General features: G+C 39.5%; 1 protein-coding gene across 1 annotated transcript in view; it reads right to left on the bottom strand.

Annotated features, from left to right (window-relative positions):
* Window positions 1-17,211, bottom strand: part of LOC136863826 (chromatin-remodeling ATPase INO80) — a 396,793-nt gene that overhangs the window by 198,532 nt on the left and 181,050 nt on the right. The window contains exons 16-17 of the mRNA XM_068226103.1: window positions 15,208-15,418; window positions 5,332-5,431 (exon numbers count right to left, since the gene is read on the bottom strand). Coding sequence (XP_068082204.1) covers window positions 5,332-5,431; window positions 15,208-15,418 — 311 coding nt within the window. The remainder of the gene's footprint in view (window positions 1-5,331; window positions 5,432-15,207; window positions 15,419-17,211) is intronic.

Genomic DNA, 17,211 nt, shown 5'->3' on the forward strand with positions numbered 1-17,211 from the left:
TTAACAAGGTTTTACTGTATATGGAAGAACAGGCACTGCACCTAAGTGTAGTGTTAGATAAAAATCTAACCTGGAATCCACATATAGAAAGGACCATAACCTGGGCCAAGAACTTGCTGTATGCATGTAAAAAAAAGCCATTGGGAAGACATAGGGCCTAAGACCATCAATGGTAATGTGGATATACACAATGATCAGTAGAATGATGGCAGAAAGCAAGTCAAGGAAAAATCAGCAGTAGATTGGATAGCCTACAGAGAATGGCATGCATAGCCTTAACTGAGGCTATGAGAACTACGCCGACAGAAGCCTTGAATACCTTACGAGACCTCCCATCACTATGCAACTTCATAAAAGGACAAGCTACAATGAGTTCATATAGATTGGCACAATCAGAGTGCTGGAATGCACAAAGACCCAATCCAGGACACTGTAAAATTAACAGCGTAATAACAGAGGAAGTTCTACACATGCCTTCTGATCATATGATAGCAAAGTACAACTTTGAAAAACCGTTTCAGACCCAGATAATAAAAAATAAAAAAGAAGAAGAAGAATGGGATATCAACAAATGGAATACTGAAAAAGAGGATATAGTGTGGTGGACTGATGGCTCAAAGACTATAAATGACACAGGAGGAGGGATCAACGAGGGAAGACCTGAGAGATCAATCCAGATGAGCCTGGGCAAACACACTATAGTCTTTCAAGCTGAAGTGATAGTTATCACAACATGTCTTGAAGAAAACCTGAAAATGAACTATATGAATAAGAACATTTTCATTTTTATGGACAGCCAAGCGGCACTGCACTAGAAGCAGTCCAGATAACATTCAGAATTGTCTGGTATTGCCATTCACTTCTCCTGAAGCTCTTAAAAGTACAACATTGTCAAAATAATATGGGTACCAGAGCATGCGGGTATAGAAGGAAATGAAAAGACACAAACTGGCCAGGAAAGGGGCAGAAACATATTTTGTAGGCCCAGAACCTGTATGCGGGATTTCTTATGGACAAGCCCCACACTACATAGGGAAATGGGTACAAATTGAGAACTGGAAAAATACTCCAGGATGCAGGCTTGCAAAGGAACTGATAAGAGGACTAACCAAGAAGCATACTAAAGAACTGTTAAAACTCAGCAGAAAAAATATAAGATGGGTAGTAGGACTGTTGACAGGACACTGCATCTGAAAAAACACCTACACAGAATTGGAGTAATAAAGAATATATGTAGGAAATGCAATGAAGCAGAAGAATCAGCTGAACACATACTTTTTGAATGTGAGGTGCTGGGTAGAATCAGACTCTCCGCTCTAGGACTACCAGGTGAAGAGAGAGAAAAAAATCCAAGACGACCCAATAAGAACAACCTGCAGCTTTGTGAAGGGAGCAGGTATGTCTATCTGGGAATGAAGTAAAAACATGGTAGCAAAAGATCTTAGAGGTTGACGCTAATTAGGAACTAATATTTCGAGGCGCCATGAAGAAAAGAAGAAGGTAATTTAAATCCTTATAGTTGGTTATTGTTTTATTTTTCCATCATCAAACAAGTTTAAAATGTTTACTTTTTATACATATAATCCTATTGTTATTGTATTTTCATTGTTTCGCAATGTGTCCTAGAAAGAAGACATAAAAATAACATAACACTGCTTATAACAGTACACATACATATAAATGAAAACTTGGGTGCATAAAATTTGTTAAGTCCAATTATTCACTGCACCCTGTTAAATTTAAACATATTTTAAGATTTTAAATGAAGACTGTCACACAAATATTTTAATATAAGCATAATATCGTTGCAACAATCACCACAAGTACCACTCGTGACGAGTGAATGACTGATTCAATTTGTGTGCGAAAGATATCTGTCGCCCAGAGTGCTTTGAACAACTCAAGCTACAGTCAAGGTTACAGAACATCTGTTGACCCAGTTTTCATCCGACGACAATACAAAAAAGAAATCAACAGCTGAGGTGGCAAGAGAGAGAGAGAGAGAGAGAGAGAGAGAGAGAGAGAGAGAGAGAGAGTGCGCGCGCGTGTGTGCGTGCGTGCGTGCACGCACGTGTGCATTTTAGGATATGATTTAACCAATTAGATTTCACTTTTGCTTGCTACATCACAGTGTATAGTAGACGTCTAAGAAATCTACTGTGATTTCATTCTCGCTCACATTATTCACCTCGCCTGAGCGAAGTTATGTTTTCTACAGAATAAGCTTGAGTCAGCATGCCTGGAATAGACTAATTTCTATTTCAGTTTTCAGGTAACCATAAAACATTGATTTGGAACACTCTTGAGTCTTCATCTAAGGAATTGTGACTTAGTCCTCATCTGGAACATGAAAAGTTGCAGCTAAGCGGAACGCATGTCCTAGCCTGAAAGTGATACCCTGTTTAAAAGCCGAGGCCACGAGTTGATTTCAAGATGTCTACCATAAGTAGAAAGCCGTATTTTGTTCTGTAGACTTGCTGTAAACAGATGCCTCAACGTTTTACTTTTTTTTTTTTTTCAATTGGCTTTACATTGCACCAATACAGATAGGTCTTATGGTGACGATGGGATAGGAAAGGGCTAGAAGTGAGAAGGAAGTGGCCATGAACTTAATTAAGGTACAGCCCCAGCAATTGCCTGGTGTGAAAATGGGAAAACCACGGAAAACCATCTTCAGGACTGCCGAAAATGGGGTTCGAATTCATTATTTCCCGAATGTAAGCTTACTGCAGCATGTGCCCATAACTCGCTCAGTCTCAACATTTCTTAGTAGCAGTAGCTTACTAGTGTTTTTAGCTCAATTGTAGTCTGGTTCCATGGCTAAATGGTTAGTGTGCTGGCCTTTCGACCAGAAGGTCCTGGGTTCGATTCCCAGCCGGGTTGGGGATTTTAACCTTCACTGTTTAATTCCAATGGCTCGGGGCTGGGTGTGTGTGCCGTCTTCAGCATTAGAATTCATCACAGGTAGGGCCTCATTCTCATAGACGTGCAGGTCGCCTATATGACATCAAGTCGAAAGACCTGCACCAGGCCTCTTCGGCGGCCACACACCATTATTATTAGCTCAATTTTATTGTAGATATTTCCTCTCTGTTTCAATCTTATCCTATATGGTTGTAGTATAATTGCCTATTGTTTTTCGCCCAGATTTATAAATAGTTGCATCCCACCATACCCATGTATTCCATTTGAATAGTTTCCACCTGTTGTCAACAAGAACAACAACAATAATTGCTTATAATTATGTAATAATCATAATCCCAATTGTTTAAACGAAATGCTTTACGTGAACTGGGATACTCTCTTAAAGTGAACTAAATAAATCGTACCGAGTAAGAACGGAAGCTTGTATGTCTACCACAAGGCATCAATCTTCTTAAGGTTATCCTTATTTAAGTCAGCACGGCAACATTTAATGTGCATAATCCAAATCACAAGATGATAATTACAATTTTGGGAAGTTAAACTGGCATAATAATCATAATATGATTTTGTGGGTTTAACCACTTGAATTGATCGATGTGCTCATTTTCTTGGATTTTTTCAACGAGGAAGCGCCATTGGAGTATTACAATCAGGTTGTGTGAACCCATTGGCATTTATAGTGTGGAAATTGAGTCAGAGTAAACAGTTGGTTACATGTTGCAATGACTAGTGGATTTTAGTTCCCATTACACTATGGTGAGTCTGATGTTGCCATGATTTTCCTGTAAGGTAGAATGTCTTATACGTTTGCTTCTCAGATGTGTTTCATAATAGGACATATCAGCATAGTTATAATGATTTATATTAATAAGCGACACTCTTGATATCTGTCACAATTACTGAAGATCGTGTTGGATTAACGAACGATGAGTCATCAATTCCGACTTGTCCAATCAGAGGACTCTCCTAATAGTCATGACTTATTAATGAAATGAAATGGTGTATGGCTTTTAGTGCCGGGGGTGTCCAAGGACATGTTCGGCTCGCCAGATGCATGTCTTTCGATTTGACTCCCGTAGGCGACCTGCGTGTTGTGATGAGGATGAAACGATTATAAAGACGACACACACACCCAGTCCCCGTGCCAGCGAAATTAACCAATTATGGTTAAAATTGCCAACCCTGCTGGGAATCAAACCCGGGACCCCTGTGACCAAAGGCCAGCACACTAACCATTTAACCATGGAGCCGGACCACTTAATAATAATGATACTTAAGACTTTATAAATAAAGGCATAATTTGTCAGGACCCTGTGTGGTTGGAACTTTTAGTTTGGTCTCCTGTTCAACGCATGCTGTTTTCAGCCCATCATTATTAGTTTATTTACGTGTGTCTTTTCCGGCTCCATGGCTAAATGGTTATCGTGCTGGCCTTTGGTCACAGCGGCTCCAGGTTCAATTACCGGCAGGGTCGGGAATTTTAACTATGATTGGTAATTTCTCTGGTTCCGGGGCTCGGTGTATATGTCGTCTTCATCATCACTTCATCCTCATCATGACGCACATTTCGCCCATGAGCGTGAAATCAAAAGACCTGCACCTGGCGAGCCGAACAAGTCCTCGGACACTCCCAGCACTAAAAGCCATACGCCATTTCATTTATTATTTTTTTATTCTCATTTTTTTTATTTATCTTTTTTGTGTGTGTGATGAAATGTAGTTTAAATGTTTCGCTGTTGAGGATTAAGCTAGATGGGTCAATTAGTAAATTCAACTATTTAACCTGACAATGAAATTAATAATTGGAGGAGAGTCTGTCAGCAGCTTAAAGCAAAAATTACTTGTGAAATTTAGTAACTTAAATCATTACAGATTTGAACCATCTGATGTGTAATGAAAGTTTGTGAATTCAAGAGATCAATGAGAACTAAGATTTTTTTTTTTTATCAGAGCCAGTGAAGGAACCCATGATAGTTTATTTTCATATTTCACCAGTCCGAGTTTGAGTTATGTTCTGAATCTGTAATAAAGCTTCTTTTATCTTAATTTTGTGTTGAGCATGTTCTTTTTTTCCCAAGGATAAATGTTCCTTGCAAATTTATTTCATTTCCTATTCTCGTACTCTCAGTCGACACATGGACATATAGATGCACCACCCCTGATGATGTCGCATGCAATCGACTGACTAGTACGAGCCCACTGTTTATGTATATGGGTGTGTGTGTGTATATATATATAGATAGATAGATAGATAGATAGATAGATAGATAGATAGATAGATAGAGAGAGAGAGGGATTTTAGGGAACTTCTCAAACTTTCAAATTGATTTACCTCAAAAATAGCATCTCTGGAAAAAATGCACTTTGACCACCCACCCGTCAAATACTACAACATTCACAACTTACAGATGAAGTAGACCTCCTAAGACCATACGATTCAGCTCTTCAGGTGAAATGTTGCAAAATCTTGTGAAAGAGAAGCAGCTTTCTCTTAAGACAATAGAACCTGAAAATAAATGCATAGGTAATCACTTTAATAACCACAAATGACACCTCAAAATTTTTCATACAAGAATGGTTCTTAAGATTCTGCAAGTACTCTGGAGGTGGTAAAACAAAGGCTTAATTCACAGAATTCAGGACAAAAGAAATATCTGACTGAGCCACACAAGCCAGAGTGATACAAGGAATTCAAACAATAAAAATTTGAACTTTCATGTAAAAAAAAAAAAAAAAAGCGCGCTGTAAATATGTATAAAATATTGCTCAAGTTGTACGTTAATCAGATTTGTTACCAACTATTAACTTTCATATGTAGATGGCTGTGACTGGTTATTGTTCTCAGTGGTATTTGTAACAACATAAATTATTTAACATGCGCTTGATATCTAATTGCATAGTGTACGTTGTAAGCATTGTTCAAGTATATTCCATAGTTAGAACTTCCCTATTAGTTTGCATAATTGTTACGATGTTGATGGATCGAAGAGAATTGTTGGCAATACTGGCTGTAGCCTATTCAGTATTCACAATGGCTGCCAGCTGTGAGCAACATGCTAGTCATGCTGCTGTAATGCTCAAGTCATCTATAAAATACTTTCAAAAATAAAAGTAGGGAGAAATTAAGTAGGAAGTTGAAGGAAATTCTTTGAATGTGTACAGTAGTTTATGAGATTTAACTCAACTAATTTGCATGCCATATTTTTGGGAAAGATATGGTGGGTTCATTTATCTGTTCGTCAGTATGTGCCAGCTAAATATGAACTACACACTTGCCGTATATAAAATAGGAGGGGCCTTAGCATGGTATGGATATAGGATGCACTTGTCTGACAAAATCTTTAGCATACTCAAAAAATAAAATTACTATAATAATAATAATAAAAGATATAAAATAAATTTTATTTACTTCATAATCGTAACCTACAGGAAATTTAGCTTGAAAGGATCCCTAGTTCGCTTTTACTTTCTGAATAACGAGACTACAGTTTACAACATTCCTGGAAACACATTGTATTTTCCCAATCACACTCACAAGATGGGTCTTCAGCTTGCTGAACAGTGAGAAACTGCCACTGACCATCATTGCTCGAGAGGGCATCTTAATCATGTCATAATACTTTTCATTTTAAGTCCCCATATGGCTCACATAAATTGCATTATGAAACAGAAGAACCCTTGTTCTCTTGCGGGAAGAATTATTAAATTTCATAATCTCATCACCTCAGTATTAGTCAATAATCTGTAGGTTACATGACATGGACATGTAACTGGTGCAAACAACAGAGGAATAAATGGATTTGGTATATGATCCAAGTACAACAATATGAAAGGAAGTAATTTTTCTTGATGCTACACTATTTGAGAATTAATTATTATTGGTCGACATAAATAATAGGTTGGTCGTGGTGGGCAGAACTAAAATAGAAAAGGGGAAAGAGTGCTCACGTGCGGTAGGATATTTTCCTTAGTTCTTGAGTTGACTTCCACCGAAGTGTTTTAGATAGATAGATAGATAGATAGATAGATAGATAGATAGATAGATGCTGTTCAAAATTTTTAAACCTGCCACTAGAGGTCTCAAGGCTGCATGCAAGAAGGTGATGGAAAATGGTACATGTAATTTTTCATAAAAGAAAGCTATATTAATAGCAACAACTGTGAATATTTCCTAACTAAAGTAATCTCATTTCCTCATCCCGAGCTGGTGCAGCTCCTTTTAGACAGACCTCCAGTGGAAGGGAGTTGCATGTACCATTTTTACCGCATATCAATCTTCCTGCCATTCATAAATCTCTAGCGATACGGTACTGGAAACCAAACTCAGGCTCTCGAGAACGGCAGCTAATTGTGCTAACCATTACGCTGGTGGACAGTAACTACAAAACAAAAACACATATACATGAATGATGCGTGCTTGCAATGCGTGGGTCGGACATGAAACCATTCACCTATTTGTGCGATGCCAGCAAAGCTGCAGTAGGCCTACACTACAGAGGCGGACATTTCTTAAATACGAAACACAGATGTACCTCATGACTTCGACGAGTGTTTTCATTGCATGGGTCGTATGGACGAAACTATCCACAAATTTGTGTCTTGTCATCACAACTGCAGTAAGGCTTGTACCCGCTTCAAAGCAGAATCGCTGTTCTTCTCTGACGAATTACGTTGGGAGGTCTTATATGCGAGATTTATTTTTCCAATTTCTTCGTCTCCAAAAGCCAGGGAGGAGGGTCTAATACACGAGTAAGTACAGTATTCACATATTCAAGCAGAATATTTTAATGAACTGGACACAGTTTAAATTCCAAAATTACTTACTTCTAATGACGATACCATCCCTTGTACTCTCATCATTTCTCCCTCCCTTCCCTTCTAGCTTTCTTAAATTATTCTTTTTTCAGAGTTAGAAGTATATAGTTCTTATTATTCGATGTTCTCCAAGTCCTGCAAGTCTCAAAGGCCTGCAACATTTGTGGTTTACGAAGCTTCTTTCGAATCATAAACAACAAAGTGATTGTTTAATATCTTGTAACTTGGGCCAATATAAGCTTTCTTTTTTGTTAGAAATAGGTTTAAAACGCGATAAAAACAATCCACTCATAATTATTGTTTTACTCACCAACGTGGTTCACAAATAATAATAATAATACTAATAATAATAAAAGCCTAAGAATAATAATTTTTTGACCCCACTTAACGATTTTCGGAGACGCCAAACAAAACATACTATGCGTTAATAAAAAAATGGAGACAACTACCGTACGAAATCACACATTATGATAATAATGCGCATTACCGCCACATCTGCAGATATCCATAAATGCGGTAAATTTCCCTGTTATTTATTTTTAATCTTCCCGTCGTGGAACTTCTGGCACTATGCGGGCACTTGATAGCATACCTAACCTGAACAATGCAATCCCTCTTATCTCATTTACAGCTGTTTAGGTAAATCCTGATGTGATAAATGTGGGCAACAATTATGAAATATACTTTGAAATAAGGGTTTGGCTTTCAATAGCCGCAGTTATGCAAAGAACGCTTCCAGTCACTATGCATTACATTTGGAAGTACAACTCGTAACATACGCTAGTTATCAGCTGGTGGTATGGTACGTTTTCTGCAGCACGTCTTTATTCGGAAGGAGTGGCTTCTGCTACACAAACACGAACTCTCCAGAATCCATTTGGGAATAGATTCTCACGGTTTGGACTCTAAAATCGGGAACGAAACTATTATTAAAAGTTTCAAGAAGACGGGACCAAAGAGGATAGAATAGAATAGAGATGAAACTCAACAATAAATTTCGGTGCCAACCCACAAGGCACTAGTAGTATCGGTCCACAATCAGAGATAGCGCCACAATGCGCATTGTGTGCAATACCTTACTATTATTAACAACAGATAGCACAGAGAAGTAACTTCTAGAGTAGTGATGCACATCCGGGTATGCTCACCACAGCTCCTCCGTCCTTACCCATAACCCTCCCCACCAACCCTCGCCAATTCCTACCTATTCCGAAGGTTCTAATGCAGTTCTACTATTTCCATTCCTAATATATTAAAATTCATACATTTTTATTTTCAAGTACTATGTTTTAAATAATGATCTGATACCCCTAGTTCGTATGGCATACTATGTTACTGAGAGCATAACCTCAACCATAACCTCTCACCACAAAGTAGCTTTATCTTGAAAGAATGATTGACACATTAACACAAAGCTGATATTATGACAAATAATACAACCCTTTAAAAGCATGGCAGCAGAGCACAGATTATGCAAGATAAGGGTATCACATCAAATATCGAAGTGAAAATGAAAAATGAAAACCTACAACCTGTTTTCCAGTCATTGACCGGGTCAGGGATGTAATGAATGAAGCCTATATATGGGCTATTAGTACGATGGGGTCGCCACTCCCAAAGCGATGTATTAATGACTGGTAGATGCTATGAAATGAGAATGGAGAGTGTTGCTGGAATGAAAGATGACAGGGAAAACCGGAGTACCCGGAGAAAAACCTGCCCCGCCTCTGCTTTGTCCAGCACAAAACTCACATGGGGTGACCGGGATTTAAACCACGGTATCCAGCGGTGAGAGGCAGATGCGCTGCCGTCTGAGCCACGGAGGCTCTCAAATATCCAAGTCCATATCCAAGCCCTGAGACAGAAAATATATAGAAACACATTAAAGAACAATTCAGCTTCCAGACACTGAGAGCACAGGCACACGGGCACTTGGAATTCAAACAACACAAATAGCATCATGGGAACTATCACTTAAAATCAGTATGAATTCAAACAAGGTTAATCGACTGGGTAAAGTCGGTGTCGATGCAATCCTGCAATATTATCTCCATAATACTTGACGTTATATGACTAATTCTTTCTCAGAAGAGCCCACTGATTGAGGTTAGACTTCAAATACTTTACTTCGAGGTAAACGGCCTTCAATGATTAAAATTGCTCATTTAATGCCTACTTGCCCATCATCTACAGAACCTGCTTACAACTAACTACACGTTGTGAATGACCTCCAGCGCCATCTAAAATTAGGGTCTGGAGCCATCTAAAGCTAGCTACTGACTGGAACCAAAAGCCCCATTGGAATTTCAGCCGGGTGGACGGGACCTCGAATGCTCTTGATGCATGGCTGACGAGACGGCAGTGAAGATGATGTCATTTGGAATAACGACATGCCAGTAGCAGGGAAGTTGGTGACTCAAGACGATAACTCAAATGAAAGCAGTGATTACATTTACTCAGGTTTACTGTGCAGTAAGCCTACTGCTCAACTGACAGAGACAAATGGCTGGCCTTTAAGTTCTTTTCTATCAACATTGCAATCCCTTTTCTCTACGGGGTAGAGTATGAAGTGAGACGAATTTTCGTAGCGAGTTTTTGTGATCGTATGCCCTTCCCGACATCAATTTAATCACAGGAATTAATGAGATGAAATGAATGACATGATATGAGTAACTAAAACTGACTATATTTACTTTATATGTGGGCCTAAAAGTTGTGTTCACCATTTATCATCTTTTTACATTTAGAAATACTGCCTTCCAATGTAAATAGCCATTATAACTCAAATACATCCATAAATTTGTTTAAGAATGCTGTAGAATTTTTACATGTATAATTTATAGCTCCTTATAGCCTAGAAGCCATGTGTTTACTGCACAAAATTTGAGGTTGTCACATATTGGAACCCCTTTATTTTTTTTGGCTGTAAAAGTGGAAGAAAAGGGGATCTAATACAGGAAGTAATATGGTAATGTATACACACACAAAATCGCACTCCTCAAAGTCCAATGACTAAAGTCTTGATATGTATTCCACAAAGAAAGTGTGTCCAGCACTCGCAAATGGTAAGGAACCACCAAGGTATATACCATATAATCTCGAATACCACCCACCACCGAATAAGACTCGCACCATTATTTTGAAAGAACAAAATTTCAAAAAAAAAAAAGTGAAGTCAAAATTATTTACAATCTTTACTAACACACATCAAATGATTAGAAAATACAAATAAAAGTAAACAAACATTTCCAGAACGATATCCAACAGGTTCATTCATCATCATCATCAGTACCCACTTCGGAACTTTCATCACCATCATCTTCCCACAAAATGTCATCATCGCTGCCATCCACAGCATTAGAAATGCTACATTTCCTGAAGCTCTTCCGTATGAGGTCTCCAGGGATACAATTCCATGCCGTCAAAATCCACTAACACAGCAGCTGAACTTCTGGGCGCTGAATGCGACCAGTTGGCGTCAGTGTGTGATTATCAGCCGCCATCTATTCTGTAGAGAGCTGTTTCAAGGCTGCTTTAACTGCACGGTTCACACAGACATCCACCAGCTGTAGCATAGACGTCATCCTGCCCGGAATGACTGCTAGGTCGGTTTTCACATCCTTGATATGTTTCTTCACAGCGGCTGTTGTGTGGCCGCAGTAACTGTCGAGAACAAGCAAGCTCTTTTGTCCCAATAATGCACCAGGGCGACATTACCACACACACACACTTTACCCAGTCTTCCACAAGAGAACTGTCCAACCAGCCGGAGTTCTGAGATCTGACGACAACACCAGCGGGTAGATTTTTAGGAAGCGTCTTTCGCTTAAGAACAATGTACAGCAGCAATTTGGTTCCGTGGCGAGAATACACAACATTACCGTACACCGTTGTTTTTCATTACCACCTGTTCTAAAGTAACACTTTTCGCACCCTTAATATTCACAGTCCTGTCCACTGGCATTTCAAAGTAGACTGGCGTCTGATCTGCATTGCTAATTTGGGAAAGCAAATATGCATTTTCCTTCTGCAACCGAATTACGTGACGCTGAAACGACAGTAACTTCGTACGCTCAACCCATTTCTTTTATAAAAATTACAAACCCATCCTCAGCCTGCCTTAAACTCTTCCGATGAAAATTTCTTTGCGATCTCTAATGCCTTTAGCTGACATTTCGGTTGACACACCATATCCCAATTCCCGCCTTTCTGTCACATATTTATAAAGTTTTTTTTTTTTTTTTTTAATTTCTGGAAACTGTACACTCAGTCCACGAAAAGCTCTATGATCACCACTACATGTTAATAGCACGTTTTTCTTCTTTCTCCAATCGCCAATACACGACTCGTCAATATCGTATTTCCTACCGGCAGCACGATTTCCAATAATTTCTGCTTCCCGAACTACTTTCAGTTTCTCACTCGCAGCAAAAGATCACAAATGCTTTGTGTAATTCATGGTGATACTCCGAGAACGTGGGTGAGACTGATGCCAAGCGCGGAAGTAGCGTATACCGAGAGCAGAGAGAACATTGTTGCCAAGCCGCGCAGGCGGTGATGCCCAATTTACGCGCATTCGGAAAGATAAATTTCCCAAAATTTTAAATAAGACCCGCATCCAATTTTCGAAAAAAGAAAAAAAAGAAAAGAAAAAAAAAACAGTGCGGTTGGTATTCGAGATTATACGGTATTCAAGTTTAATAGAAAATGAATGGCCAGAGAGAGGGCGTAACCCTCTGGCCCCTTCAGGTTGGGGAAAAATTTTGAGTCAGTCTGAAATGAAGCAAGCCTCACACCAATGGAATACTAAGTCCCGTGGACATGTTAACCCCTCAGCGCCGACCTCTATACGTGGTATAGACCCTCTTTTCTTCCGTAACCGCCGACCTCTATACGTGGTATAGACCCATACATGGTTTCACATTTATGGCTATAGCGCGGAGAGTTTTGGAGTTACTGATATGCAAATTGTTTTGTTTCCAAGAAGACAGTTTCGGGTTTATCAGTGTTGTAAATAAGAATTGAAAAATCGTTATAATGTAGTTGTTTTTGCAAGGATAATTATTTGTCAAATAAGTCTGAGCACTAATCTCTTGCTTTTTTTAAAAGTCTGTTTGCTTCATTCTTTCCCACAGAATAAAATAAAGAAATGATGATCTGAGAAGTTTGTCTTTTCGTGTGATGTTCTTTGCTCTATTTGTACATTGGGAGTGCGGTTTATTTATTATATTTGCCTTTAGTTCTCAGCTTGTAATATTTTTGTAACTCTCCACGAGCGCTCTGTGTAGGCATCAGTTAGTGCTGCTTTCTGTCATACGATACGAGAACCAGTTGTTCATGGTATATATCTCGTTGGAATGATGATGTCTCGACCTTTCATCTGAAATATGTATCGAGTTGGCTTGTTTCGTCATAAATGTTATTCCCCTCATTCAGTTTCGTCCTGCCGCTTTCGGTCTCGCTGCAGCTTCACCAGTCCGTGTGACGCGCCGCGCTCAGCCGTGGTATGACTGACAGTAATGTGCTTGAAATATTGTATAATTCAGATGAAAGTTTAGTCGGAAGTAGTAGTGACAGTATAAGCAGCAGTGATAAAGAAATAGATGATGTAGCAGTGGTAAATGATGAGAGTGACGATGAGGAGGAAACAGTACTTGGAAATTTCGTGTAAGAGACCATAGATAATTATACAGGTCAAAGAGAAGTTTTCAACGGTGAATTCTGATTGCTAAATTCTCTAATAATACTCACACAGGTCACAGAGACAAATATTGAGCAATTACCTTATCGGGTTCAGCTGGTGAGAGGTTTGTTTACAAAATACGCTCGGGAGGGAGGGGAACGAAATATTCAAGGCCGGCGCGCATCAGATAATACAGTTCCAAGGTTGCAGGAAAGACATTTTATCAGGAAATTAGCATCCAAGAGTTGGAAATCCAAACTTCAAAGATATTGTATCCAGTGTTTAAAACACGGCGGAAAGAAGACGTCAGTGTACTGCTGCCAGGAGTGTGACTTGAGTCCCTGTCTCAAAGAGTGCTTCGAACTCTATCACACGGAACTAAAATACTAAGGAAATGTGAAACAATTATGTAATTATCTGCATGTACATAGTTCTGTCATAAGGAATTCCAAATTTCGTGAAAATCGGCCTACTCTTATACTTGTAACGCTTTAAGTGAATCGATGTATTTCAGTCGCGCGTAGTTGAAATCTCATCCGGCCGCGGGGTAGGAAGCCATTTAAATGGCTGCGACGCTGAGGGGTTAAAGACAAGGATCTCTTTTGCTCACCATTTAAAAGGTCCAAGCTTGAATTCCCAGATATTCGGAAAGAAAGAGCAGACGTGAGAAACATTGGACTGAGCCCTCCAACCACACTGGAGCTTACAGGGGACTTTTTTTTTTTTTTTTTTTTTTAACAAGCTGCTTTACGTCACACTGACATGACCTTTCATTAAGGTACAGCTCCAGCATTTGCCTGGTGTGAAAATGGGAAACCACGGAAAACCATCTTCGGGGCTGCCGACAGTGGGGTTCAAACCGGGGACTAATCTCTATTTCTTGCAAGTTGCTTTACGTCGCACTGACACAGATAGGTCTTATGGCGACGATGGAACAGGAAAGGGCTAGGAGTGGGAAGGAAGCGGCCGTGGCCTTCATTAAGGTACAGCCCCAGCATTTGCCTGGTGTGAAGATGGGAAACCACGGAAAACAATCTTCAGGGCTGCCGACAGTGGGGTTCGAACCCACTATCTCCCGAATACTGGATACCGACCGCACTTAAGCAACTGCAGCTATCGAGCTCGGTAGGGGACTAATGTAACAGGGGTGGGGTTGGTCGGGCTTATGTAGTAAAGCTCACGGAACATACTGGCACAAAGCTGAGAGTCTTCTGGAAGGAACAGGTGACATCAGCAGTGATGTAAGCAATGGCCAACGATCAGGCCAAGAGACCTGTGTGTGTTCGAGGATGGTGAGCGCTGGTTGACCCGGGGAGTCACGAGGCTGCGGCCAGCCAAATATGCACCGTCAAAAATATTGAGGTACAGTTTGCAATGGTTACATATACCCGATTGTTATACAGTTGTGCAGCTGATTTTGCACTGTAAGATCTGACACATTCACTCCAGTTCCCCTCCGAAGATCCTAGCAGAATGAGATAGCATAGCAATGGGCACACCACAAGCTCAAAGCAACAAATACGAGAGTGAAACGTGAGATTCCAAAATTCACACATGGTGAGGCAGCTAGTGTCTGACGTCTCCTATACCGTTGGCAATGTGTTGTGGACAATCTAGGGGACTGTATAGTGAACAATTCAAACTCTTCTTGTGTAGCTGTGGTGCATTCCTTTGCATGTAGATATAAATATTGTGACCAAACACCAGAAGTATTCACAGATATCTACAAATGGAAACACAAGATGCTGCATAGAAATGTTATGTATGTTTATTTCATAACTCACCATGATCTTCATTTTGCGGGTAAAGGCTCCTGTGTATGTATTCAACGGCAAAAATGTTGAAAAAATTATTAAGCCAATGCTGTTTACTTGGGATAGCAAGCTGCAGAAGACCGTCCCAGAACAGAAGCTTCGGCAAATCATAGTCCTCACATTTGAAGAATAGTGGTGATTTTGCTTCCCGGCGTTCAAATAATTCAGGGTGATTGCAAACCTACAACAATGAAAAGCCTATTAAAACAATTAGAAGCTGGTCAGCCTAAATAGAAACCATAACAATTTATAAATAGAAACAAATATTTTTTTGCTCTTATATCGTAGGCATCATAGCCAAAAGCAAATCAGTAACAATGATAAATTCTATTCTGCATTGATACTGTTGAATCAATACCTTCTCAGTAGATATACTGTATATCAAGGTATGAACAGTAAAATATCCCATAATCACATAGGTATATTCAACTAAACTAAATGCCATATCTTGGCAATATCTCAATTTCTTTATGATAATTGCATACTTCTTTGTCGCATGGCTACAGTTTACTTGTGTTAGCCTCCTCTTCATCTTTCCTATCTAGCATTTCTTGACCAAACTGAAGTAAATTTAGAGGCCCAAACTTTGTTCATTTGAAAATGGTTAAAATCCCAAATAACCTTACTTTTAATGTTCTGTACCAAAACAGATGTACTTGTTCATAAGCAAATGCTTTATTCAAACAGTACATGTGACAAGAGTACTGGTGGTGGTGGTGGTGGTGGTGGTGGTGGTGGTGGTGGTGGTGGTAATTTTAAGAGGGAGGATAACCAAGCAACCATTCTCTACGAGTGATGACTGTAAGATATAGTAGTTTGACAGAATAGATATGGAGGCATCATCCATAGCATTTATATATATCCTCAATTTTACGACTTTCGGAACCCAACAAATGATGATTAGAGGCGTGGAACTAAATGAGGCCATGGAGCTAGCTGCAAATAGAGGATTGTTGAGAACATCATGAAGCAGGGAGCATTGCCAACAGGTAACTACTAATCTACTACAAAACACAGCTGTGTTTCTACACTTGCCTCTCACCCTAAAACTAATAATAATAATAATGTTAATGTTATTTAATAATGTTATTTGTTTTACGTCCCACTAACTACTTTTTGAGGTCTTCGGAGACGCCGAGGTGCCGGAATTTAGTTCCGCAGGAGTTCTTTTATGTGCCAGTAAATCTACTGACACGGGGCTGTCGTATTTGAGCACCTTCAAATACCACCAGACTGAGCCAGGATCGAACCTGCAAAGTTGGGGTTAGAAGGCCAGCGCCTTAACCGTCTGAGCCACTCAGCCCGGCCACCCTAAAACTACCTGTGCAGTCAAAGTTTGACTTTCAAAGCACAGCAGGTTAAGAGTAAACTTCTGCACGACATATCTCCTTTCCAACAAAGGCAAGGGGTGAACCCAAGCAAGAGAAGCAATGCTTCACTAAGCCTAAATTGAGCTTAAATAATTTTATTTTTATCTATAGCATCATAAATTAATCTCATTCACAGTGACTCACTGCATCTGACATGTTTCTGTCACTGTGCACATGCATGTGGCAGCTGACCTGAACTGAAGCCAAACTGATAACTTAAATATTTGTAAAATGTCTTCCTGTTTAACTGTGGACCATATATCTAGGCCACTTTCTCCACGAACTTTTTCTGAAAAGCTGGATATAACAAAATGTGGTAGACTGACACCCCCACCCCCCCAACCTTCCCCTGATAATCCAGAAATCTAAAGCTTATACATGCCACTTTAATATGAAACATTATGAAAAATATGAATGGCTCCGTGAGTAGTAGCAATTTAAGTGTTATTTTGTTTGAACAGTCTACTTCTCAGTAGAGATAAACATACTGGCTGGTTGAAGGATGGATTTACTATTCTGGAGAACCTATCCCAGTACTTATCAGCCAAAAGGAAATTACTGGTCACCTCCGTTCATCTTTAACAATTGCGTCCTTTGAAGAGAA

This window comes from Anabrus simplex, chromosome 2 (genome assembly GCF_040414725.1).
Source record: "Anabrus simplex isolate iqAnaSimp1 chromosome 2, ASM4041472v1, whole genome shotgun sequence".
Lineage (NCBI taxonomy): Eukaryota > Metazoa > Arthropoda > Insecta > Orthoptera > Tettigoniidae > Anabrus > Anabrus simplex.